At 39.0% G+C, this 25,697-nt stretch overlaps 1 protein-coding gene across 9 annotated transcripts in view; it reads right to left on the bottom strand.

Moving 5' to 3' along the window:
• The window catches only part of SORCS3 (sortilin related VPS10 domain containing receptor 3), a 590,282-nt gene that overhangs the window by 58,492 nt on the left and 506,093 nt on the right, over positions 1-25,697 (bottom strand). For all 9 annotated transcript variants that reach the window (XM_042908251.1, XM_042908252.1, XM_042908255.1 and 6 more), the window contains one exon: positions 16,310-16,417. In XM_042908251.1, coding sequence (XP_042764185.1) covers positions 16,310-16,417 — 108 coding nt within the window. The remainder of the gene's footprint in view (positions 1-16,309; positions 16,418-25,697) is intronic.

Raw genomic sequence — 25,697 nt, 5'->3', positions numbered from 1 at the left:
TGAAACCAATTTTCCACCAGCTTCCAGAGAGTTGTCTTTGAGCATGATTCCAAAGACACTACATGGCTGCTCAGAAACTAGTTACAGAATAAAATAGAGATCACATTCCTAGAACTAGCATTCTATCCCAAATCTGGACCTCATAATTCTTTTCCAAACTGTTCTTCCTTCTTCCCTCTGTTCCAACCAAACTAGTCTACTTTATTTTCCACAAATGCCTACTCTACACAGATGCTTGCATACATGTGCATTATATATATGCTGACGGTAATTGCTGTGGAACACTTAGCAGAGTCCCTGGTGGTGCATGTGCATGTTCATACACACACACACACACACACACACACACACACATTTTACTAATTCAACACCTTTTTTTGCCATGCTATTTGCTCCTTCCTTCTCTGCCTGCCCCAATCCCATTCTAAGCCCCCACTGAAATGTCACCTCCTCTTAGAAACATTCCTTAGATATTGCAAGTGTAAGGGATCTCTCCCCTCTTCTAAGCTTTTGACATCCTGTATGAGCAGATGCTGATCTTCTCCCCCAGAAACAGAGGCTTTTCCTCAGTTTCTCTAGCTTTCTGCTTCAGTGACACCATATTCTCCTTTCCTTACTGGTACTTCTGTTAGTGTACTTCTCACCTATCTCTTCTTCCCCTCATTTCTGACTGTGGTAACTTAAGTCTTCGTCTTCTTGGTTCTTACACTTGACCTTGGCAATCGTATTTATTTCTGCAATTTCAAACTCTTTGTAAAAAACTCCCAAGGTACCTATTCTTGTCCTTGAACTTTCATAAGCTCTAGTCATGACTATCAGGATAATACCTTTGAATTTGATTTAAAAGCCACCCTACAGTAGCCTCCATCTATCTTTGTAATATTATCTCCTGCTCTCCTCCATGTTACTTGCGCTCAAGCATAATTCTGTTCATTCCACCAAAAGCAGCATGATTTCCTAGTGCCTGATTTTCCTCTGCTTGGGGATGCTATTCCCCACATCTGATTTTGTCCAATTCCCACTCATGCTGCAGGTCTCAAGTCAAACAGTAGAGGGGGTGATGGGAAATAATGCATTGGAGTGAAAGGAAAGGAGGGATAGTTTTTCAAATCTAAATATTTCATAGTGGCTGTTTAGATTTCTTCTTTAAAAAACAAAACTACCCCCAAATGACCCAGGCTTTTGTTTCCAAACATAGATGTCTTTTCCTTTATTTTCTTTATCATAATTCTATTTTAATATTTTGATCTAATTATAACATTTAGAGAGAATATGACCTCAATTATATCAGGTCTTTGGAATTAGTCCATAATTTCCATGGGGCCCAGTGTATGGTCAATTTAAAAAAAAATAAATGTTTGCTTAAAAAATATATATTCTCTATTTGTTGAGTAGAAGTTGTATACAGGTCTTTTAAATAAAACTTACTAATAGTATTCACACCAAAATCATACTCCTTGATTTGACTCCTTGTTTGACTCCTTGTTCTATTGATTTCCATGTGAAAATTATTAAAATATTTCCTATGATACTGCAAATATTCCATTTCTCCTTGAGTTTTTTGTACATTTTTGAATTATGTAATCATAACACTACAGATTTTGAGATTATTCTATCTTCTTGATAGATTATTCTATTAGGTTTAATTCAAATGCTAACTTTTCTATTATGTTTTCCTTGATATTTCCTCCTCTTCCACTCCTTTCCTTAAGAAGAAAAAAAATATCTTTCCTCTGAATTTTTGTAGCATTTTTTCTGTACTTTGGGTATTACCCTTAGTACTTCCAGAAGGTATCAAAATTAATACACTATGTACATAAGTATGTTATCCTCCTTGCTAGATCTTAAACTCTTAAAAGTTTGCAACTTATGACAAGCCATCCTTGTCATATATTTATTGTCTGAGAGCCAGCAGAATGAACTAGTTAAACACACAGGTGTTATTATCAGATAGGGCAAGCTGTGAGTGCCAATCCCAGACCCAATGAAAGTCTTTACACACATTAATTAGACTTCCGTTTTCTCATGTGCAAAATGAGGATAATAACAGTACCTAACTGAGTGCTGAGGTTTAAATGTGTCATATATAGTGTTTTGTATAAACTAAGTGTTTATATAGTGTTTTGTATAAACTAAGAAGTAAATAATTTTAAATTATTAATATTTTTATGTAATAGCATCTAATAATGATAATTTGCTTTATGTCCTTTGTTGGATGACTGAGAACTTTGTGGGCAGATAGTGTACCTTATGCTTTTATATACCCATGATCTCTACAAGACTGCAAACAGTAGGCACTCTAGTAGAAGTCAGTCAAATAACAATAATAATCAGGAATATCAATATTTGTGATTATTTATTGAACCCTTACAGTTCATTAACCACTTTGTATGGATTATGTCATTTCATTTATTATTCTCATTTAACAGATAGGGAAACTAAGGCTCAAGTTAAATAACTCATCCAAAAAGAATTATAGAGCAAGTAGGTGTGGCAGCCAGTCCAACTTAGGCAGTTGCTGCTAATATTATAACACAGTTTTCAGCACTGTGCTTTTAGCAAGGCCCATATCTCTTTTAAGTATTTCATGATTCATTAGCAATCATGGACTGCACAGTTTGTCACTGAGGTTTGGGCATGGGGGTCCCCTTAACAACAGCTCATTATAGGCTGCTTGCACAAAAGAAAAAAACCCCATGAAATATATAAAACTGAAAGTCCAATTGGAGGAAGGAAGAAAAATCTGCCGAGAAGATATATCCAGAGAGCTTCAATTATGACCCAATTTGTCTCAAGTTCTAAAGCATCAACTATGTGGATGATTATGTACTTGAACCTGAACTATGACAATCTTTATTGGTTCTGCCTCTATTTGGGAGTCCTTTGGGCATGAAAAAGGACAAATAGAATTATAAAGTCTTAGTCATCCAAGGGTCATTAGGGACAAATCATTGACCCAACCCCTTCGTATGCTGGCTAGGGAAAACAATGATGTAGTGGTGTGCTCAAGAACACAAAGAACTAGGACCCAAGACTCCTGGAACCCAGCTCTTCCTCCCACGCTGACTACTTTTCACAGGAAGCCTTTGCAGCATGCAGGCTGAGCCATGATTTGCCAGGGGTGACAGTAGTGCATTACTGGAAGAATGAAGGGTACACCAGAGATCATATTCAGGGCTGTGGCAAACAAGGAAGTCTTCAGCCAAGACTTTCCTTCTACATTTTGCTGGCTTTTCCTTCAGGCTTCTGTGTCTAAAGGATGTTCCAGGTTTTCCAAACTCTAGCCTGCCAATCTGGAACTACAAATAAGTGCTCCAGGTTCTTTTAAGAGAGAGAATTTTTCTTTGATTTGTTAAGATATAGCATTCCTCTGTACACTCTACTGAATCAAATGAATCATCAGAATGACACAGACAATGATATACCCTGGTTTCTGAGGAAGTGAGCCTGCTTTCTTCCAAAGGCAGCTTAGCTCTTCTCACTAAGTTAGGTGAAGGTCAGAGATCCCATAGGTGAAGGTCAGAGATCCCAGAGTGATGGAGTCTAAGTTCAGCTTCACAGGTAGCTGGCAACCGGGCTGGAGGGTAGACACAGACCTTCAATTTATAAATGAGGGAGAAGGACTATGGTTACCAGGGAAAAAGAATTTTCCCACTGGTCCAGGCGTTACCTCCACATGGATATGCAGAAAAATGTTCCCTAAATAAAATATTCTGCAATAAGCTAGTCTGGCTACCGACAATTTCCCCTATTGACACACTGGATTTATTTCTCTAAGTAAACAGTTAAACCTGCTGTGGATTCCTGTGAGTCACACACCATCTTCTCTGCCAACCCCAACCAGGACTTAGAATTAGCCATTGCTAGGAAACCGCAAATCCCAACTCAATCCTTTTACTCAAGCTTGACTCCTTTCACTGGCTGGATGTCATTAATTTGAGAGCAAATTATTAGAAACCTGGAAAACAGTTCTGAAATGCCTGCAGATTTATGATGAAGTCATTTCACAAAAGGTCACAGGCAACCCTGCTATAATTAAATCTTTCATTAATTTTTAAAATACACAATAACTTACAAATGCATCATAAATTAACCAGATGACCTTGAAGAAATTATTTAGAGCACTGCTTCATCAGAAGCCACTATCTAGCAATTTCCTGAATTTTTATTTTATGAGTGGGGTTTGTCTATTTTCCATTCTTGTTTTTGATTGGGTTCCAGTAGCCTATTTATTTGAAATGATTTAGTATTAATTTACTCATGGCATTAGTTAGCACTGAAAAGTGATGGTGGGTAGTTAAGACTCTCCCTTCCTTTAGGTCACAACCTCAAAAGTACAGTGTGACCTACAAAATCACCAAAATATAATTAAATGCAGCTCCTTTCATTATCCAGGAGATACTTTTTTCTCATGTGTATATTTTGATAAATGATTTCCCTTTCCTCATTATCAAAAATTAGAAAACTATAAAAAATGTATAGATGAGAAAATAAAGGACCCATTGGAGGTAACCACTCTTAATAATCTGTAATGTTCCTTTCAATTCATTCACAGTGTTGTTTTTTCTCAAACTAAGATACAAGTAATAATGAGAAACCACAGCCAGGGTCAGAATTGCTGAAAGTTAGAGGTGCCCTGAGGTTTATAGCAATCTCTCCTCTCCTCTCCTCTCCTCTCCTCTCTTCTTTCCTCTCCCTCCCCTATCTCATGTGCGCCCACATCACCACTACCACCATTAAAAGCTCACAATCAGATTATAGAACATATTCCATAGCACTAGACCTGAAATAAACCTCATACAAAACTGTTCTTTCTTCTGTAGGGTGTGGAAGAGGCTTTAGAACATAAACTTCCTATCAGAAGAGCCTTTGACTACCTTGTGTATGTCTTAGACCAGCTCCTGGAACTCTGAGAACAGTGCCTATCTTGTAGTGAGCATGCAATGCATCCTGTTGAATAAAGATCTGGTAAGTTCTTGTAATAGAGGCTCGATACATGTGGTTCCCTGAGTCCTTTTCTAAATATCTAGTTCTCTGTGGAAGGCCGAGGCTCCCCAAGCCTTCTCCTGCTTCCTGCCCCATAAGCTTTCCTCTCTACTTCCATTGAGTAAGCTCCTGAGGACCTATTTCAAATCAAAGCGGAAAGAGCAGTGTTCTGAGAAGGCCAGCCATCAGCAGCCCGCAGTTGTTGGTCTCCAGAAATTTAGGCCACATCCTTGGCTACTGGTGTGTGTCCATGCCACCTGATTGTTTTCCCATTAGGGTGTAGATGGGCTTAGCACTAAAGGAGGTCAGCAGCTGCCTCAGAATTACACTGAGTGAAAGTGAGACAGGAACTAGACCTTAATAGAAATAGGCAGGGGATCAGCAGCAAGGGATCCTGCACACAGAGCCTGTATTAGCTGCATGATGCTCCGATCTGTGAGATGGCAGACAGAGGCAGGGATTAGCAGGCTTGAAAGTAAGTCCTGGAAGAGGCAGAGGATGGAGGGGAAATTGAGAAAGAAACTGAAGGTTTAGCATTGGAACCGACAAGGCAAAGGGAAGAGAGCTGATCTTTTACAAGTAAAGACTCTTTCTGTGTCCAAACAACATTGATTCCTTTCTCAAATCTTAGTTTTGACATTTTAAAGTTTTAAAATTTGAAATTTTGAGTTTAAAATTTGGAATTTTAAAGTCTGTATCAGTGGGTTAGAAACCAGTCATCTGTGGACCTGTGAAAGATGAGTCAGGAGTTGGTGGATTAAGGGGGACCTAAGAGATGCAAACAAGGAGATGATGGATGCTCAAGAGAAGAGGAACTACATGGGAATAGAAAGAGCTGGAAGAAAGGAGAAGGAGTGCCACCTGGTTTTCCCATGGCATTGTATTTCTCAGCCTCCAACTTTGTGCCAAAATCTGAACCAAGAGATAGAAAGAATCCTAAAGAGAATAAAATTCAACCCCTACCCTTAAATATTTGCCAGTCAGTCCAATGGTATCATTCAATCCCTATGTATCTGATGAGTACCAATCGTGCACAAGCCTCCATGTCCACGGCTCTGGGAGATGATGAATGAGACAGTTGTAAACTCTATGACTCTGATGGACTAAAAAATCCCTCACACTCCCACCACCAAGATGACCAATACGTAAAACAATTAGAAAACCGTGCAAAAGTAAAGATGATGATAACAATACGCCATGACCCAGCAATTCCACTTGTAGGTCTGTAGCTCTGAGACTTCTATCTAGGCACTTGGAGGCATGCACAGAGATAGAAGAATACATTTGAAATAGTGTAAAAAACTGTTTGAAATAAGCTAAATGTCCACTGATAGGAGAATGGAGACATAAGCAGCACATATTCATATCATGACAGAATGCCATACAACATTAAAAGTGTCTGGACCAGATGGATATGCCCCAAGATAGATAATATTGAGTGACAGACTCATGTAGGAGAATGATAGCATTTAGATAAATTATGCACCTTAAAAACAAATAAAGCAATACTACATATTTGTTTGTGGATAATTAAATATGTACTAAATGTGTCAACACGCACTTCAAGGATATATATCAAATTAATGGTGGTCACTGATCTGTGGAGGGAATAAAAAAACAGGGTCTGAAAATGGGCAATAATGAGAAGACAAACTCTACTGGGATGCTCTGTACATTCAGTAAAACAAATCTGAAGCCAGAGTCATAGTGTGTTAACATAATATTAATTCCAAGGGGTTGGTACACAGGTGCTTATGAGATTATTCTTTGTATTACTGCATTTTTGAAACTTTCAAGGAGAACTTCAAGAAACAACACAGGTATGAAATTGTGGATGTAGAATCTATATTGGAAATCACAAACGGAAACTCTTACAGGAGACAGAAGGGCAGCTTGAATGGACCATGAGTGAGCTGAAGAATTGGAGCAGACACATGTACATCAGGAGACAGGTGGGGCAGGAAATAGCATGTCCAGTCCAAAGGGCAGCTGTCATACAGCTCTAGAAAAATTCTGGACTATGAGCATTCAGGTTCAATGCTGCCAGATGTTTCCAACTTTGCAAATTTTGACTCCATTAAGAATAGTGCAGACCACACTAAATACACCTGTGTGCCAAACCCTGCACCTTAAGAAAGGAAATTCAATGAAAGGGAATAAGTAAGAGCTGAAGGAGCTGAGGAGGGCTTCCTGAAAGAGATGAGTTGCCTATGTGGGTAGAATAAGAAATGAGGAAACTTCTAAGTCATTCCAAGTGATTTGCCTATTCAATATTTCATAAAGGAGCGCAATAGAGATAGAGTTTGTGGGAAGGGGAGGTTTGTAGAAACTGTGTCAAAGATTCACACTAGGTTTGTAACAAGCCACAGTAAATTAAGCTCCATGTGCCCTGTCCTTCAGAGTCAACAAACTACAACATGTGGGATAAATCTGGCCTGCTATCTATTCTGGAAGGTCTACAAGCTAACAACAGTTTTTAAATGTTAGGGGAAGAAAAGCAAATGAATAATGGTATTTTATGACATGTAACAATTGCATGAAATTCAAATTTCAGTGCCTATGAGTGAAGGTTTATTGGAATACACTGAGGCCCATTCATTTGCATATTGTGAATGGCTCTGGCTGCTTTCACACTAGATTGGGGATCAAGTAGCATTGAAGACCCTGTGGCCAGCAAAGTCTAAAATCATTAGGGAAAATCTTTGTGGACCCCTATCTGGTTGGCCAAAGTTCTTCCCTGCAAGTGACTCACATCTTGTTCATTAGACTAGAGAGATTACAAACATCTCTAACGTTCCTCTGTGGAGCTTATTTCCACTTAATTCTCACATCCATGTCAGGAAACCCAAACTCAGAGGGAGAGCAGATAAGGCTTCCAAGGTCACATGGATGCTAAGTGGAAACCTGAGCCCTGTCCCTGGAGTGTGGAGTTCTAAAACCCATGCTCTTGGCCATCACCCCATCACACACAGTCGTTTTTTGGTCAAAATAAATCTTTTCCTTCCAGGCTATTGCCAGCCTCCCGTACATCCCAGTATCACCCAAAATCCCCTACAATCAGCACACATTCTGCTTCTGTGTTCCTTGGCACAGAGGAGTGTGCTTCTGAAATGATGGACGTCTGTTGACAACGTGAAGATTGTGAGCCCGGCAGCCAGCCTTAGAGGCAGTGACTTCAGAGTTCCACTGGATTTACCGATTACTCAAATGACTTACTTTGGGCAAAGTAAAATCGGGTTCTTCCAGCAAATAGCAGAGAACTGAAAAACAGATCAATGGAAGCAGCACTGGTTCATTTCCAACGACTTTATCAGATGCAGTTACCAGAGGCTAAACAATGCATTTATGCTCAGGGTTGGGTCTCTGCGTGGCACTAAGGCTATATTTAAGGGCATTGTTCCCTGCTAAGCATGTGGTCACAGTCTCATGAGTGGAAAGAAGGTCTTCATTTTTTTTAACCTCTGCAGTTTTGGGGTTTGTATAATTTTCTAGGTAAAATGTTCTCTCTCCCCCTTCACTATGGCTATTAGTTCTGCTAGTGGAACAATGGATCTGAGATTTATGCCAATTAGAATTGGATTTATACAAGGAGTCAGTGAGGCAATTGGCCCTAGACAATTTGCTGCAAGTATCTCTACCTCTCACTGTCCCCTCTGCAGGACAGGCATGGTCTACTGCTCCATGTTTGCTCATAATTCTCCCTGTCTCCTTCTTGTCTGCAGAGTCACAAAACCTTTTCCAGCTATTCTATCTTCAATCTCTTCTTTGATGTCTCATAGCAACTACAATTTGCCCCATACCTTCCAATGTAATCCTTCTCCAGTTCTAGCACATGTTCGCCATATCTTTTCAAACAGGTTGTGTTTGAATGGGTCTTCTGTGACTTGGTGTCTGGAGGACAGTGGCCATCCATCAATACTTAGTGACTAGCTAGCATCCTGTCACTCTTGTTCCCACACACCACGGTCCTTTATTGAACAAACCTTGGAGAATTCTACTACCTTTCCTCAAATTTTAGCTCTTAGCCTGACATTTGAAATTCACAGTCCTTGCTCTCAATTTGCCTCCTACTGAACTTGTGAGGTGAGCAGTGAATTTCTCTGAGCCTCAGTGTCCTCATCTGCTGAGTGATGACAATCTGATCTACACAGCAGGGTTGTTGGGAGAAATCTATAAAATCCAATTTGAGAAAGTGCTCAGGTACCTGACATAAAAAGAAGGTGTTGAACAGGCACAGACGGGTAAGAAGGTACTTCTTACGCCTGGCAAGAAGCATCCACTTTCTTCCAGGGAAGCAGGACTTTCCTTTTGGTTTATTTTTTTCCCCCTGAGAGACTATCAGGTTCTCCCTTGCTCTTGTTAAAGATCAGCTAAATCACAGCCAATGGGCTCAAATATTTTATATCAAGAAAGAATTTCAAATGTAGCTTTGAGAATGTAGGAAAGCAGTGTTTCTCCATTTGATTCAACATCTGAGTCAAGCAAAAAAGAGTTCTCCTTAACGTGCTAATCTGGGGGCAAATACTACACCAAAGAGGCCCGAGTACTTCAGCAGCTGCAAGCAACTCATCCCATCAGGTAGAGAGCCACTGTCTGAGATGGCAGTAGGCCCTCTGCTTGTCAATCATCCAGTCCCGTTCTCAGCCTTAAGTAATAAGAATGGTCACATTTCACAATGAATTAGGCTAGACTAGATGGTTCCTGTCAAGGTTACCAGGGAGATGCCGAAATAATAACATTTGAAAAGACGGTGGGAAAAAAGAGCAATGAAAGTAGGTAAACCCCATGCCTGCAAGCTGGGGACTGTCTCTCCCACACGAATTCCCTGTAGAGCTCATGTTCGAAGGTACCATGCTCCCCAAGCACTGGCCTTCAGGAGAAGTGGAAGCCAGGCAGACTCTTGTGAATGGTTGAGGAAATTCGGAATCACCCCCTTTTGGTTCTCGTTCTCCAGCTGCCTCTTGGTGGCCACACATCATTCCATCCCTTGTGTCATACTCCATACATACCTCTGCACACAGAATGCTGATTCCTACTCAACTCCCAGACCCTCATTACTTGCAACTAGTGGATTCTGATCACAGCACTTCAGAGTCCAGTTAAGTCACTACAATCACAATAGTGGTGAGATTATTGGGGACCATAAAATGCATTTGTTAATTCATTCATTTATTCATTTAATCACTGACATATACACCATCATATCCTAAAAACTGGTAAACATATAGCACTCAAAGAACAACATATACAAAGATCCTCCCTCACAGAACTTAAAGTCATATGTGTGTGTTTACACACACACACACACACACACACACACACACGCACACACACACACGTGTCTGTGGATCAAGGGCAGATGAAGGTGGAGGAGGAAGCTACTGAAAAACAATGCCATTTTCATTAATATTTATTGTCCAAAGCATGGTGAAGGAAAACTACATAGGGCTAAGACAGCATGTGGCATGAGGGTCCTCAATGTGATCTGGTGGGCTAAAGAAAGTGTGCCAGAAGAGCTGATACTTAAGCTGAGACCTGAAAGACATCCAGAAGTTTGGTTGTTCAAGTTCAGAAGGCAAGAACATTCCAGACAGATATACAAAAACCCAGGGGCAGGAAGGCACCAATGGATCAGAGAAAAGTGGTCAGTGTTGGGGACAGAAATGAGATCCCAGACATGTGATCAAGTATAGATATTTATAGACTATTCAATGACTTAATCCTAAAGGCAATAGAAAGACTTCCACGGGCTTCGAGAAGAGGAATGGCATTACCATATTTTCAAATTCAAGAACATCACTCTGGATACAGGTCAAATTCTTAAACATAATTAAAGACCATTCAAAATATCAATCCCTTGAGACCCAGCCATGTGCTCTTTTGTGGCACTTTGCTTTGTTTGGTTCTTTGTCTTGAAATCAGTCATTGTTTCAACAAATAATTACTGACTTTCTACAATGTGGCAATTCCTCTTTCAGGAGGAGTACTGAGGTTACAGTACTCAATAAAACTGAAAAAAATCTGTGCTTTCTTTGAGCTTATATTCCATTACCTATTAATTGGTTCTCCACTGGTGAACTGCTATGAAATTTCAAGACCAACTCAATCATCACTTTTTTTTTGTATGTGTGAAGTTTTCACTTCCTTTTACTCATATCCTGGTTATACAACCAGGGTTCTTTGATGATTGGTATATCTCCTTCCCCAAACACATTGGTGTGAGTGTTCTTTGAAGGTAAAAAGAATTGTATTTACCTCTTTAATACCCTCTAAGAGAGTCTGAAACATATTAGAAGCTCATTACACAATTTTCAATTATAAACTGTGTATTATTCAGAGCTCTCCAGAGAAACAGAACCAATAAGTTATACATATACAGTTGACCCTTACCCTTGAAAAATGCAGGGGGGGTTAGGGGCATCAAGCCTCTGCAGAGTTAAAAATCTGTGTATTACTTTTGGCTCCCCCCAAAAACTTAATTTTTAATAGCCAAATGTTGACTGGAAGTCTTACTGATAACATAGTCACTTAGTACATATTGTGTATGTTATATGTATCACATAATGTATTCTTACAATAAAGTCAGCTAGAGAAAAGAAAATCACAAGGAAGAGAAAAAATACATTTATAGTACTGTACTGTATTCATTGAAAAAAAAAAATCCACATATATGTAGACCAGTGCAGTTCAAACCTATTGTTCAAGGGTCAGCTGTATATGTGTGTATATACATACATACAGAGAGAGAGACAGAGAGAGAGACAGAGAGAGAGAGAGAGAGACAGACAGAGACAGAGAGACAGAGAGAGAGAGAGAGAGAGAGAGAGAGAGAGAGAGAGAGAGAGAGAGATTTACTTACTATAAGGAATTGGCTTACACAATTATGGAGGTTGACAAGTCCCAAGATCTGTAGGGTGAGTCAGCAAGCTGGAAACCCAAGAGAGCTGATAGAGTAGTTCAGGCTCGAAACCCAAGTGGATTTTTTAGTTGAAGTTCAAGGACAGAAAAAGCCATGTCCCTCAGTTCAAAGGCAGCCAGCCACTCAAGAGGAATTCTCTCTTGCTCAGGGAAAGCTCCGCCTTTTTGTTCCATTCAGACTTTTAACTGACCAGATAAGCCCCACAAACATTAGGGAGGGCAGTCTGCTTTATGATTGAAATATTAATCTTACCCAAACACATCCTCACAGAAATATATGTGACCAAATATCTAGGCACCCAGAGGCCCCAGTCAAGCTGACACAAAATTAACCACTGTATCCTTATAAATATTTACATCCTCTAAATGAAGGTAGCAAGATAAAGCGATACAACCTCAGTGAGAATGAGCTAGCCTTTCTTTCTCCCTGACCAAAGCTGAGCTACAGAGTTAGGGTTAATCACGAGGAGAAAAATACAGAATTCAAACAGCCTACATCATTAGTAAGTTTTTGGTTAAATGACAAGAGGAAGCACGTTTATCCCCAAATGGACTCCCTGCCCTCACAGTGCTTAGGGAGTATATCAATTTTTTTGAGCTCCTGCTTCCCTCCATGTCCTTGTCATTCCATGAGGGGAAAGCACTGGTTAGCCAATTGGGCCACCTGGGTTTAAAGTCCTTTTCAAATCTGAGGGAGAGACAAAAATTGCCTCTTGGCAATCCTTCCAGGGCTCACACTTGTGGCTGTCTGAAGAACCCTGACAAAACCTCGATTATTTTCATACTAGAGAAACTCTGAATTTGATGAAAAGTTAAAAACAGGAAGCCTGAATTGTTCATACTTGGTTGGACAACTGCTTCCAAACGCATCTTAATTTCATGAAAATACCTGTCTGTCCCAAATCCCATGTAAGGCAATGATGCCCTCCCCTAGTTCCTGCTACTTACTAGCATTTAAAGTATCTTGATAAAGAAGGTAGAAGGGGCAGAAGCTGTGACCGCTCTTGCGGAGTCTTGGTGGGGAGGAAAGAAAAATAGGAGTGCTATCTCGTCTTTTCGGTAAATGGTTTGGCCCTGAGGTCAATCTCCTTCGTATCCACGTGATGAGCTAAACTCTATCTGAAGCTGAGAAAAAAATTATTACCATGTAAGATTAGATGAACACAGAATTTAAAATGTAGCCTTAAACTTGCTGGGGAATGCCAGGTCATGTAGAGACTGGTGTATATATGATATTGTTCAAAGCAATGCCCACGATAAGCATGCAATGCATTCAAAGAGGGCTCATACAAGAAAATGCAGGATCAATCACATTATGGGATGAGAGGAAAACAAAATAAAAGGGGGACTGGTATCTATCTTTGGTACAAAAGCAGGAAACACCTGACTTTAGGACCATGTATACCTTCACTGCCCAAGTTCTAGGACTATGTCAGGTTTGACTATGAAATGCAGCCATATCTGGCTTGATAAATTCAAGCAGAATCTACAACCTTCTTGAATGCACACTTGCCTTATGGAATTTAGAGTTCAATACTTTAAATCCTTGATGGACATGTAAAGTCCTAGAAAAGAGGAAGGTTTTCTTTCTATAGCTAGTGATTAAGTGAAGGATAGGAAATAATTTGGAAAAGTTAGTTCATGTCAAAGATCTTCATGAAAAAAGATCATGGTATTCCCAGTATCCCATATGCTTTCCAGAATTCACAAGAAAACATTTTAATCTCTTGGCAGAGTATTCTGGGTAAAATGACAGAGTCATTTGTATGTCACATTTATTTAATGTACAATCAGGTAAACTTTATGAAGACAGGAATTTCTCTGATTTGTTCATCTAGAACAGTATCTACCACATAGGCACCAACGATGTTTTTAACTTCTATTACTATTATTTTTTTTTTGCAGTATGACTATAAAGGTCATACCAGGTCCCTAGATCCTTAGATTTCTACTTGTATCTGTTACCTATCTCTCTCTCTATACATACATGTATAGGTAAATGTGTATGTGTATGCATCTGTATTTATATACACTTGTATATATATATTTATGATAGATGTATATCTATAGATTTACTAAATCATTTGTATCTTAGAAATACAACTTATATTATGATGCTTCCTTTGAACATCCAGAACTTACACTTCCACCATACATTATTGCTGCATATGCAACAAATGGTGAAGCTTTAGACTCTAAGCATCAATAATATACTGTATCTTAAATACTGTGTATGCTTGTACAGCTACACTTGAATACCTAATCGTTAACTTTTAATAAAGTGATTTCTCAGCTTAGCAACAGAGTCTGTTTGTTTAGAAACTTTCATTAGAAATTTGGACAGTGAGACAGTTCTGTTTAGGGTGTATTTTAAGAAAATGGGAAGAAATTCCTGGACAAAACTCAGATTACAACCTTACATCCTGAGCAACAAACTCTGCTCATCTTTTATGACAGAACTGTCCAGAGAAGTCTTACCATAACACAGGTTCTCATCTACAGACATCAGTTAGTAACATAATATACCCCATGGAGAATCAGAGCAGCTGTTTATAGGGTTTGACATCGTATCTTTCAGTTTTCAACCACAGAGCTCCAGGATCCAACCCAGGACCTAAGACAATAGCAGAAGCTCAAAAATGAGCATTGAGTCTTTAAAAGACACAGTTCACCGCCCTTGGAGTTAAGAGATAATATTTTCCTGGCAATTTGGGAAATTCGGAGAGAATTAAAGAGAATTTAAAATCACTCTTTGTTGCACTTGTCCCAAACATTTTAAAGGTGTTCTTGTGGAACCATTCAGATTTTCTATTATAAACCTTCCCCCCACCCCCCCCCCCACCCCAGTAATGAGGATACTGGAAATCCTGGACTGTTTCTGTATACAAGTCCTGTAGACATGACACCCTTACAGGGCTTCTGCTAAATTTACTAAAAAGGCAAAGAGTTTTAGGATTTCAACATTTTTAAAAGAAGCAGGAGTGATTCAGTCTTAAAATGAAGAAATGAAGATATAGCGTGGTTAGCTACCAGACAGGTAATCCACAGCCACAGTATTCTACAGAATTCTAACTCGGGTGCCCTAAACCTGGGATCAGATTTTGTCCATTTATTATATTTGTTTGTTTTCCCCCACTTGTGCACCATTTCTTCTGTCATTTTTTGTCAGTTTTTTTTCTGTCACTCTGAAAGACCAGTGTGTGTGTGTGCATGCTGGTCAACACTTTGCGTGTGAGAATGGCAGTAGAGGGGTGGAACACGGCAGAGGAGTCAAGTTGGTGGCCAGTTTATGACCTCTGATCACAACTGCATAGCTGTAGTTAAGACCGATTTTTTAAACGATACCCTGGGAAAAAGATAAGACACAGAACTAGCCATTTGCTCCTGTATCTAACTTCCCTTCAAAGCCGGTTAAGGAATACTGGAAGAGACTGATTAAAACCATAAAGACATCTGTAACGCAAAGTTTCAAAGAACAGCAGTGTTCCCTAGAGGAGGAAGACCAGACTCTTCTCCCAAACCAGCAGAGAAGCATTCTGGGAGCCCTTCTGTGCCAACTCCACCACATGGCAGATTCCCCCTAATCTTACCCAGAAGACTCCCTCAATTCCATTCAGTGATAATTAAGGCATAGAGTGTTCTAGTCACTTGAAAGTGAAGGAGGCGAGGGTGGTATTGGCTGGTAGAAGGTTACCATAACTATCTTCCCATATCCCTCACGTACACACATGCACACAAACGCACATAGGTGATCAACTTTTTAGGAATTAAAATTATATAGAGTTTTAAAAACTTGTAGCAACTTACTATTTTCTTTAACATTCAGAAAATATTTCAGGAATTGTTAAAGCCTTAAGATGATCTATTCTCAATGTAAAGGGATATACAAAAACATTCACAGCAAATTAACTTGAAGTAGAACAACAACTCCGTGGTGTGTGTGTGTGTGTGTGTGTGTGTGTGTGTGTGCGCGCGCGCGCGCGTGTGCATGTGTGCACGCGTGCCACAGGCTCCAGGAGTACTTAAAATATTCTCTTATTTCAGTATGTTGGCTATTTTGTTTGCTCTGTCCCTGTGCCTCGCCCCCTACTGGACAGTTTTGGAAAGAAAACATGTCTAAAGACAAGTTTTCCATTTGCTTGGATTTTGGACACACGGAAATTTACAATATCTTAAATTCTGTTAGAAATCTTAACTGCTCAATTAGAAGTCTAGCTTCTCAGACACTGTCAGTAGCCTTCCCAATCAGTGAGTATAAGGTTGCATATTTCCATTTTACAGATGAGGAAACTATGGACCAGATTGAAATGCTTTGGTGTTGGATTCCCTGGGAAAACCCGTGGCCTCAGTGGAAACAGAACCCAGTTCTTGGACTCCTTTCGGCCACAGCAAAACAAGTACTCACGTCATGATTTGGGTCTCCACTCCCGCCTCCACCAGAGCCCCGTCAACAAAGAGAGGAACCGAAGTGAAACCATACTTGTCCCAGGAGTGGCCCTCGTCAAAACTCACCCTGGGTTGGAAACAAGTACATGGAAGAGACAGCTGAAAATAAAACCATACTCTTTTGCAACAATTTTTCAGGTTATTAAATTCTCCTCTGTATCTCACTTTCTGGCAGTTTGAATTATCAATAGGCATTAATCTTCAGCATCTCCCTATATTATTATGAGATTTGATCAAAACTGTAATTCCTGTCCCAGGCAGAGATAGCACCAGACTGCAGAAATATTTCAACATATTAGAATCAAAACACACACACACACACACACACACACACACACACACCCCGACACCACCAACCAACCCAAGCAGGAGGACTTAGTGGATGGAGTGTAACGTTTCAAGTACTCAGAATAGAACTGAGGTTCAATTTACAGCACGATCAATTCAGTCCCTGGAGTTTCTGACACAGATAAATTGAGTAGTGTGGGGTGTAACCTATGGGAGGGGAGGTGTGTGTCTTTCAGATCAAACCTTAAGAAAAGCAATTTCCTATTTGTTCAGAATGAACGTTAGGATCATTTTCCCTCCCCAGTGCCACTTTAAGGAGCTGTTAGAGATGAGTGCTGAGTGTCAAAGACATTCTAGACAATACTATCCCATCTTTTGTCCAGTGCTAAGAGAAAGGTCTGGCCCTTTGTGGGCACAGCACCTGAAACTCTTTAAAGAGAAGGTTACTAGTGGAGGAGACTGGGGCGATTCTGAGTGCTTGCTTCTTTTCCTTTCTTGATATTGTCAAGTACCTGACCCTCCTTCTTCCCCAAAGCAGCTTTATTTGCTTTATTCCCTGTGCTCCCTCCTCCTGGCCATATTGATTCTTAATTCCTCCCTGACTCCATAACTCAGGATTCTCTGAGTTCAACTATAGGAACTCTGTAGGCTTTTCCTCTCATAGTGCTGAGTGATAACTTCTTAATGGATCTTAAATCCACCAGTTCAAAACGATAATCTTCAGAGTTCAGGGATCATGTATGTCTTGTTAATTGAATGCTCTCCTAACACCACCCACACATCTTTATTATAAGATTTCTTACATGATATTTCATATACATTTAGATAAATACGTGTCTGATTTTTCCACTGAACTGTGAGCTTTTTGAGGTCAAAGTCCATATTATTCATTTTTGCATTCCTAGCACCTAGCAGAAAAACAGGCACCTAGTTGGCACTATATAAATGTTAAATGAATAAATTAATGAAAGAAATAAGGAATGATTAATGGCACTCTTCCAATCCATCCACTTTTTTCAAGCATGATTTATCTTGGCATTCATGTACTGGCTGCAGGAATCTCTCCATTACTGGTCAACCTACTCAGCCTGTTCTCTACATATCTACTTCTTTGTCTCTCTCAGACTCTCTGTCTCTGTCTCTATCTCTTTGTCTTGTCCTTTCTTAACCAATTTCTGAATTTATGATACACCTAAGTCTATATTCACACAAAAAACGAAAAGTAGACAGTCCAAACTTAAGTTTTTATGAGTTCACAAATTGTGTCTGTCTTGACTTTTCTAAAATATTGAGTTATTTTTGACATGTAAAAATTATATACATTTAAAGTGTGCCATGTGATATTTTGATATATGTATATATTATGAAAAGATTACCACAATCAGGCTGGTTTCCAGGGTTAGTGGTGAGGAGGCAGGAGGGAGAAATGAGATGTTGCTCAATGGGTTCAAAGTCTCAGTTATGCAAGATAAATGAGTTCTGGCAATCTAACATGTAACATGATGATGATAGTTAACAATACTGCCTTGGGGCACCTGGGTGGCTCAGTCATTTAAGTGTCTGACTTCTGCTCAGGTCATGATCTCATGGTTATGATTCGTGAGTTTGAGCCCCATGTCAGGCTCTGTGCTGATGGCTCAGAGCCTGGAGCCTGCTTCAGATTCTGTCTCCCTCTCTCTCTGCCCCTCCCCCACTCACACTCCGTCTCCCAAAAATAAATAAATGTTAAAAAAAAATCCCAAAAAACAAAAAAACAATACCTCCTTAACTTTTAAGAATTTGGTCATTTCAGACTTTTTTTTTTTTAAATAGGCTGAAAGCTACATAATCATCCAAGCTGACCTAGAGAAAGTTGGGTAGATATGAACTGCTTTTCTTAAAAATGAGTTTCTTATTTCAAAGGCGAAGATGAAAGCACAATTGGGAATGAACTTCATACCTTTCTTGCCATTGACCTGCTCAGTTCCTAAAATAATCATAGTTGTTTTCGAGTATGTCCTGGCCACTAACTAGTTAACTAGGCGATAGCTCTAGAAGATAAGTAAGCATTTCTTTAGTTATTTGTTTGGGTGACTTTGGATAAACTGGGTTTTATACTGATAGGAAGAAGCCAAAGTGAGATGAAGTCCTCTGTCCTATCTCGTTCTCTGAATTTCCTTATCAGTGAAGATCACTTATTAACACTAGCAGAGAAAATAATGGTGGGTGCTACCAATGTCCCAGGGAAGGAGGAGCCTTCCTACCACTGCCATTGATAACAAGGTAGAAGATAGTCATTATTACTTTGTACAGTAGATGAGACACCACAGAGTAGACACGGAGGGACCATCATAGCCTTCTAGCTCTGAGATGGAAGTTCCAAGGAAAAGCCAAGCCCAAGATGAAAAGAAAAACTGGAAAATAAAAGGCCTGTTGTATGAACTGAGTTCATGTGGAAGGAGTAGAAGCATGGATTAGATGGAAGAATGAGATCAGAAGAAAGACTAAGAAATGCCAAAATCCATGTGGGAAAGCTAGCATATACAATAACCAAAATCCAAAGAATCCATTACAAACCATGCTTATAAACATAAGCAAGGAGACATCCCTATAGAATCAGGGTGAGGAATGGATCCCGTGATTCTCATTTATGGTCAGCCTACCACTTGGAAGGTCACGACTGTGCCATACTGGTGACTTTATGAGATCAGGAACTTCTAACACTTGAATATTGTGAACTGAGGTAATTATTAAAAACAAAACAAAACAAAACAAAACTCCTGAACAAACTCCAAAAAATATGACATTAGAAAATTTAATCTCTTGGGTATCAGAAATTTGGGTCTGGATGGCCTGCCATTTATGTGAACTATTCTTTTTTGATTACAGGGAGGTTTTTTAATGTTTTGAAGTAACTATAGTGAATGGTATCCCCAAGGGATGCACCTTCTTTTCCCTACTCAGTTCAATAACTCATTAATGGCCCAGACAAAGGAATTGGGAATTCTTTATTAGATCCACAGGTGAAACAGAAAATTGTTAGGGTCTCCAATACTTAGACAGGTGTAAAGTTCCAACTGACCTCTAAATAATGGCAAGACAAGGATACAAAATCAAAATAAAATACACTTCCTTTATAAATATATATGATGCTTAACTGTACCTGGTCTGGCAGTGGCCTCTGTTTAAAGGATCTAGGGGTGAACAAGAAAGGGAAGGCCCTAGTGTAAGTGGAACTTACATTCTAATTTGAGGACACAAACAATATTCAGACAAATGGATTAAAAATATGAGTTATAAAAAATGTGAGTTACAAATAGGTGTCATGAAGACAATTAAAACAAAGTGATGTGATAGAGAGTGACCACAATAGCTACTTTGTATTGAAAGTTTAAGAAAGTCCTCTTTGAAGAGGTTATATTTCAACTGAGGTCTGAATGATAATAAGGAACAAGCTGATTAGACCCAGGTAAGAGCCATTCCAGAGGTAAGACCTAGTGTGAAAGGAAGTTGCTTTCACAAGGGAGAACAGAAAGATTGCCAATGGCTGTAGATCAGTGGGAAAGTAGATTATAGAAGGAAAACAGAGTCAGAAAACAAGACCAGACAGACTATGAAGGACCTTGTTTCCATCTGCAAGGAGAGAGATATAATTTGCTTTAAATTTAAAACATAATTTTCATTTCTTTATAGTGAATGGATTGTCAGGACTCAAAGTGGATGCAAGGAGATGAGCTGAGGGAAAGTGTAACAATTGGAAGATACCAAGTAAGAACAGGGGCCCGGACAAAGGTTATAGTAGTGGATGGAGAAAGAGATGGAAAAGATACTTTTAGAGGTGGAGTCAATATAATGTATACAGGTTGCTTGAGCAAAGGAAATAAATCATGAACAACAGATTTTTAGGGTTAAGCTGTTGAGATGGGGAAAAGGGATGAAAAGGAGACGCAAAGCTTTTTTTGTTTGTTTTTATTTGGTCCACATCAAGGTTTAGGTGCTTTTTGAACTTCCAGGTTGAGACATTGTCAAGGAGACTTTTGGATGGATGGATCTAAACTTCTGGGGAGTAATCAATGTTGGGAATGTAGATTTAGAAGTCACTTATAAGTTAGGACCAACTTAAAACAGAATTAATTAGAAAAAACAAAAAAAAAGCTCCACAGTCAGAGAAAGGAAAAGAAGAACTAATGGTAAGCTCAAGCTGAAAACAACTGGGGTCATTGTCAATCATACTTTCTAGAAATGATGCTATTATAAGAGGTAATCAAGCCACAGTGAGTCTATGTGAGTCTACTATGTGTTCACAGATAGCTAACATGCATAATAGAAAAAACTATCCTTCTATTAAATCCTAAATACTGTGTTTAGTTACAATCATTGTAGAGAAACTGACATTCAATGTGATTAAAGGTAAAAAAAAACCAGGTTGTTCTGAAAACAGTTTATATGAATTGAAGATAGCTTAGGGTAAAGAAGAATAGAGCTGAATTAATTATCATGTCTTTTACTTTTTTTTTTTTTTTTTTAGTAAGAAAGCTTTAGTTAAACAAAACACTATTTGTTGACTACTGAAAAGGGTCAATGTCTGTGAAAGAAATAAGTAGTTGGATGCATAAAAATATCAATTAAAAATACAGATAAAAGAGAAAATATTTCCATTCTCATAATGGTTTTAAAGAGAATAGTCAAATATTTTTGCACAATAATTTAAGCTCCCCAGTATTTGTCTTGTTCATTTTTATAGCGCAGCCCTTAAACTAAAGCTGGATAGATAGTATATGCTCAATGAATGCATGAGGAATAAGTGCATAAATGCATAAAATCAGTCTTGAGCTGCATATCTGATCATTTTCTAGAGCTGAGGAAGGTTAGACAAAGAGATCTCTTGAGGTCCTCTCCAGCTATATAATTCTTTAATTATGTGCAATTCTGGATCCCACTTATTCAGTATAGCTCTGGGCAGCAGAACAGGTAATGATGGACATTAGTTATAGTAGGTTCACTACTGCTCAACCTAAAAACAATCTTTTAACAGCTAAAGACATTATACAAGATGGGGAAATCTCTGTCTTGGGTGTATGTGAGTTGCTTAGCACTGCGGTATTGTGGTGAAGTAGGGTGATCCTCTGGGGTGTCCAAGAGGTGTCTGGTACACTAGGTGTGAAACCAGGCTACACATTCTCTAAGACCCTTCCTTATTCCAGCATCTACGACTTTATAATACTGAGATGAGATCCACTAAAAGGAAGATATCTTCCAAGGACAACGAAGTCCTCCCCAGAGAATCAGTGTCCTCCCTTTGGTGAGGTACATTGTTCCATCTTATTTTGTCACAAACACATGAGGTGGTAACATTTTAGCCACCTGGAAGTTCTTCACAATAGCACATGTACTTTCCCTTTTCAGAGGCATGTATGGTTGGAACTGTTGTTTTCATGTGAATGTTTTTCGGACCAAAATACTAACACTCACAGCCATTTATGGAAAAACAAAGGAAGAAAAAAGGCCAGGTGATGTTTCATTTCCTGTTTCCAAGAACATCCTATTGAAAGGAGACACTGCCAGCTTGTCAGGGCAAGCAAACAGTAGGACCCCAATCTACCTGCAGATTAGTAGCTCTGACTATTTTGAGTTTTCATTAGAGCACTGCATTCCATAGGGCTCCATTATTCACTTTACCCTAATGCATCTATGGTATAAAGATAATGCTGGATGCAGGGCTTACCTGAAATAGCACTTAGGTTCTAATCTCTATGCATCCAAGAGTACACGGTCACAAATAGATGGGTTCATTTGTATGCTGTTTTGTCTTCATGCATATCTAGCTACCTATCATTTCAATTTATGGGAAACAGCATGCCTTATTAGCCTAGCTAAAGTTTCCTCAGCTTTTCAATTATGACTCCTATTTTCTCTGAAAGGCAATGTAGCTATTATTTAAATTTGAGAACCACTATACCCTTGTGTGAGAGTGTGTAGGCTGGTGTTGTTTTTTTCTATGTGAATATATATACATCTATGTACAAAATAATGTCAGTTTGAGGCCTACACAGAAAATAACAATGAACTGATTAGTTAACTTTTCTTCCACTGAAAATGAGCTACTTGTTTACCTTGAAAGCTGTGACTTAATTAGAAGCTACTGGTGATGAAGAAGCTGCTTGTGTTTCACAAGCTTGCAGTTCATAAGCAGGAGACAAATATCAGTCAAGAATTTCATAAGGGAACACTGATGATAATGACATGGTCAAGTCCTTACAAAATACTCACTTAGCCTTTGAAAGAGAAGTGCAAAGGAGAATTCTTGAATAAGGTATTTCTTATTGTGTTCTAACACATGACCCCAATAGCTGGTATTTAACCATTGCAGAGATGATTTCAGAGACTGGCATTCATAGGTAGGCAAGCAAGTAGAAATCATGGGTGGCATCCAAGTTCAGGGAAATATTTGTAGCATTTATGACAAACAGCAGTGTCAACATCCTTTAAATGGAGAAAATGCTATCTCAAAAGTTTCATTTGAAAAATACTTTGTAACTTGGAGTAGGCAAGCAAATGGAAGGTAGTATTACCACTGTTACTGTAAGAGGAAGTTCAATGCGAATGCAGCTATTTTCTCCTGAGCTTTGAAAACATTTTCTAACAAAAAAACAGATAGTTCATGGAACAAGGGAAAACTCAAACTTTGTATTGAGGATTTTGAGAGACATGATTTTGTCCTACTTACGTATCCCTGAAAGAATATTAAGAAATTTTCCCAGCATGCATGGTTTCCCTCCAAAAATTCCCAGATAAATGCTCCTTTGGGAAGTGATCAGGTCTTGGGTGGGAAATAACTGCAGAACAGACTGAACAGTCAGACGTAAGGATGGTAAGATGAACCAAAACCAAAACTCTCTAGTTCATGCCAAATATCCTCTCCTTTTCTGTACCCCAAAGGAAACACCACCACCAAATTCCTCTTTTCCTTAGAATAAGGAAACTGTTGTGCAAAAGGGTCTAGAAATCAACCATTAAGTAAGTACTAGGTTCCTATCATAATGGAGAAAGAGCAGGAGGGTGATGGTCAAGTGTGAGATGGGGCTATCACCCCCCTTCTCTCAAGACTTAAGTGGAGAAAATCTGCTCAGCTATACCTGTCTGCAGGGCATTTATCAATTCTCTTATTGAGACATAAATGCAATTTTTTGGTAGGGGCTAAAAATGTTGCCTTTCTTGGTGAAAAAAACAAATAAACAAATGAATGCATTTTAAGAGTCAAGTAATCCTTTCTGAGAGTAGAAGTCCTACTCTATCCTCAGTGGAGAAACTCTTCCCTCCACAAAGAGGCAGGTCTTTGCAATAAAAGAGATTACTTACAGGTTCAACCTGGGATTTAAGTTCCAATGAGTCCTACCCACCCTAACTTACTCACATTCTTGATTCCAATCAGATATATTTTCTTAACACTCCCCAATTTTCCTGAATCCCAGGGTTTGGTAGGGGTTTCCCTTCCCTTGACTGATTTCATCAGTCCTCTGACTCCTGGCATCTTTTTCTCAAAAATCAACTCTCCTGTCACCACCTGCACGAAGATCCCTTACACACTGGGCAGGACTCCATCCTGCGCTAAGATCCCAACAACGCACAGGGCCAGCATGCTTTAGCAGGCATTGCTTGGATTTCTGGTGACATATAGACTGTCTAAGCTCCTTATCTTGACTATGATCTCCTAGAGGGCTAGGACCATGTGATAAGCCTCTGTACACTCATTAAAGATCTGGAAAATTCAGTTAAAACAGAAGAGCATCCATAACAGAGACCCAACCTAGTGCTGCCAGGTACTAGCTGTGTAGCCTTGAGCAAAGTATTTATTATGTCTGCATTTCAATGCTATTATAATTATGTGATAAAAAGAGTACCCACATACCTAGCGTTGTGTCAAGAACTAACTTAGTTAACTTACTAAAGGGTTTAGAATGCTGTCTGGAATGTAAGAATTCCTCAAAAAATTCTGTCATTAGTATAAGTAATTTCAGTCTTCTGATTGTACCCAAAAAGTATATAATCAGTAGTAACAGGGTGATAAACAATTACAATGGGAACCTTTACACGTTCATTCATCAGTTAGTACTTTTCCTTACAAATGGCTCCATGTATCATTTCAAAATTTAATCTCATAATCTCATAGGAAAATATAGCAGTTGGTAAAACCATTGAACTTCATGCTAACTTCAGCTCTAAGAAACTGACCGTATTTGACTATTTTCACCCCCCAAAAATGGCAAGTAAATATGGTTTAACCCAATAAAAGGACAAACTGAGAGAAAACTTTTTAAGTCCTTCCAAGGTGGCTGAAGCCTAAATTTGGCACCTGGGAATCCTATGCCTCTTCCTGATTACAGTCTGATACTTCCCAGTAAAACTCTTACTTTAAAAGGGATAGTCTCCCAAAATCAAGGGTCTGGGAGTTAAGCCAGAGTCCATCCTCCAACTTGTGGTTCACCCCAACAACTGTACTCTGGATAGTACCCTCTACTCCCAAATATTCAGTCTCAAATATTCACTTTGCTGCATGTGAAATCTGAAATCCTTTCCCCTCAGCATATAAATGCACATGATACTTATTTATCTCCTGCCAAAAGCAAGAACAAACAACAGCATCAGTCATCGTCGTTGTCGTCGTCATCATCATCATCATCATCATCATCATCATCGTATATTCTCACAGATCTTTGTCCTCACTGGAGGGTCTTGCATATATACACACAACCTCATTCCATAATCTACCTTCCTGAGAAGAGTTATCTCCACTGTCTCCATTTTACTCCATTGCTTACCATTCATTCATTCATCACTCATTTCATTCATAAATCTATTACAATCTATCTTTCAATCCCACTTCTCTTTTGAATCTACTCTGACAGAGTTTGAACTCCTCTACTACTCTACATTGATTAATCCTACATTGTTTTTCGTTCCATAACTAATTTGGTCCAATTATAGAATTTGGTGCTATTGATCACCCCTTTCTTCAGCATCCATGAAAACATTTCTCCTGGTTTTTTTTTTGTTTTTTTTTTTTTTTGCTTTTTTTTTTC

Source organism: Panthera leo, chromosome D2, assembly GCF_018350215.1.
Source record: "Panthera leo isolate Ple1 chromosome D2, P.leo_Ple1_pat1.1, whole genome shotgun sequence".
NCBI classification, from domain to species: Eukaryota; Metazoa; Chordata; class Mammalia; order Carnivora; family Felidae; genus Panthera; species Panthera leo.
The sequence above is the reverse complement of the archived record's forward strand: the minus strand, read 5'-3'. Positions and strand labels throughout refer to the sequence as shown.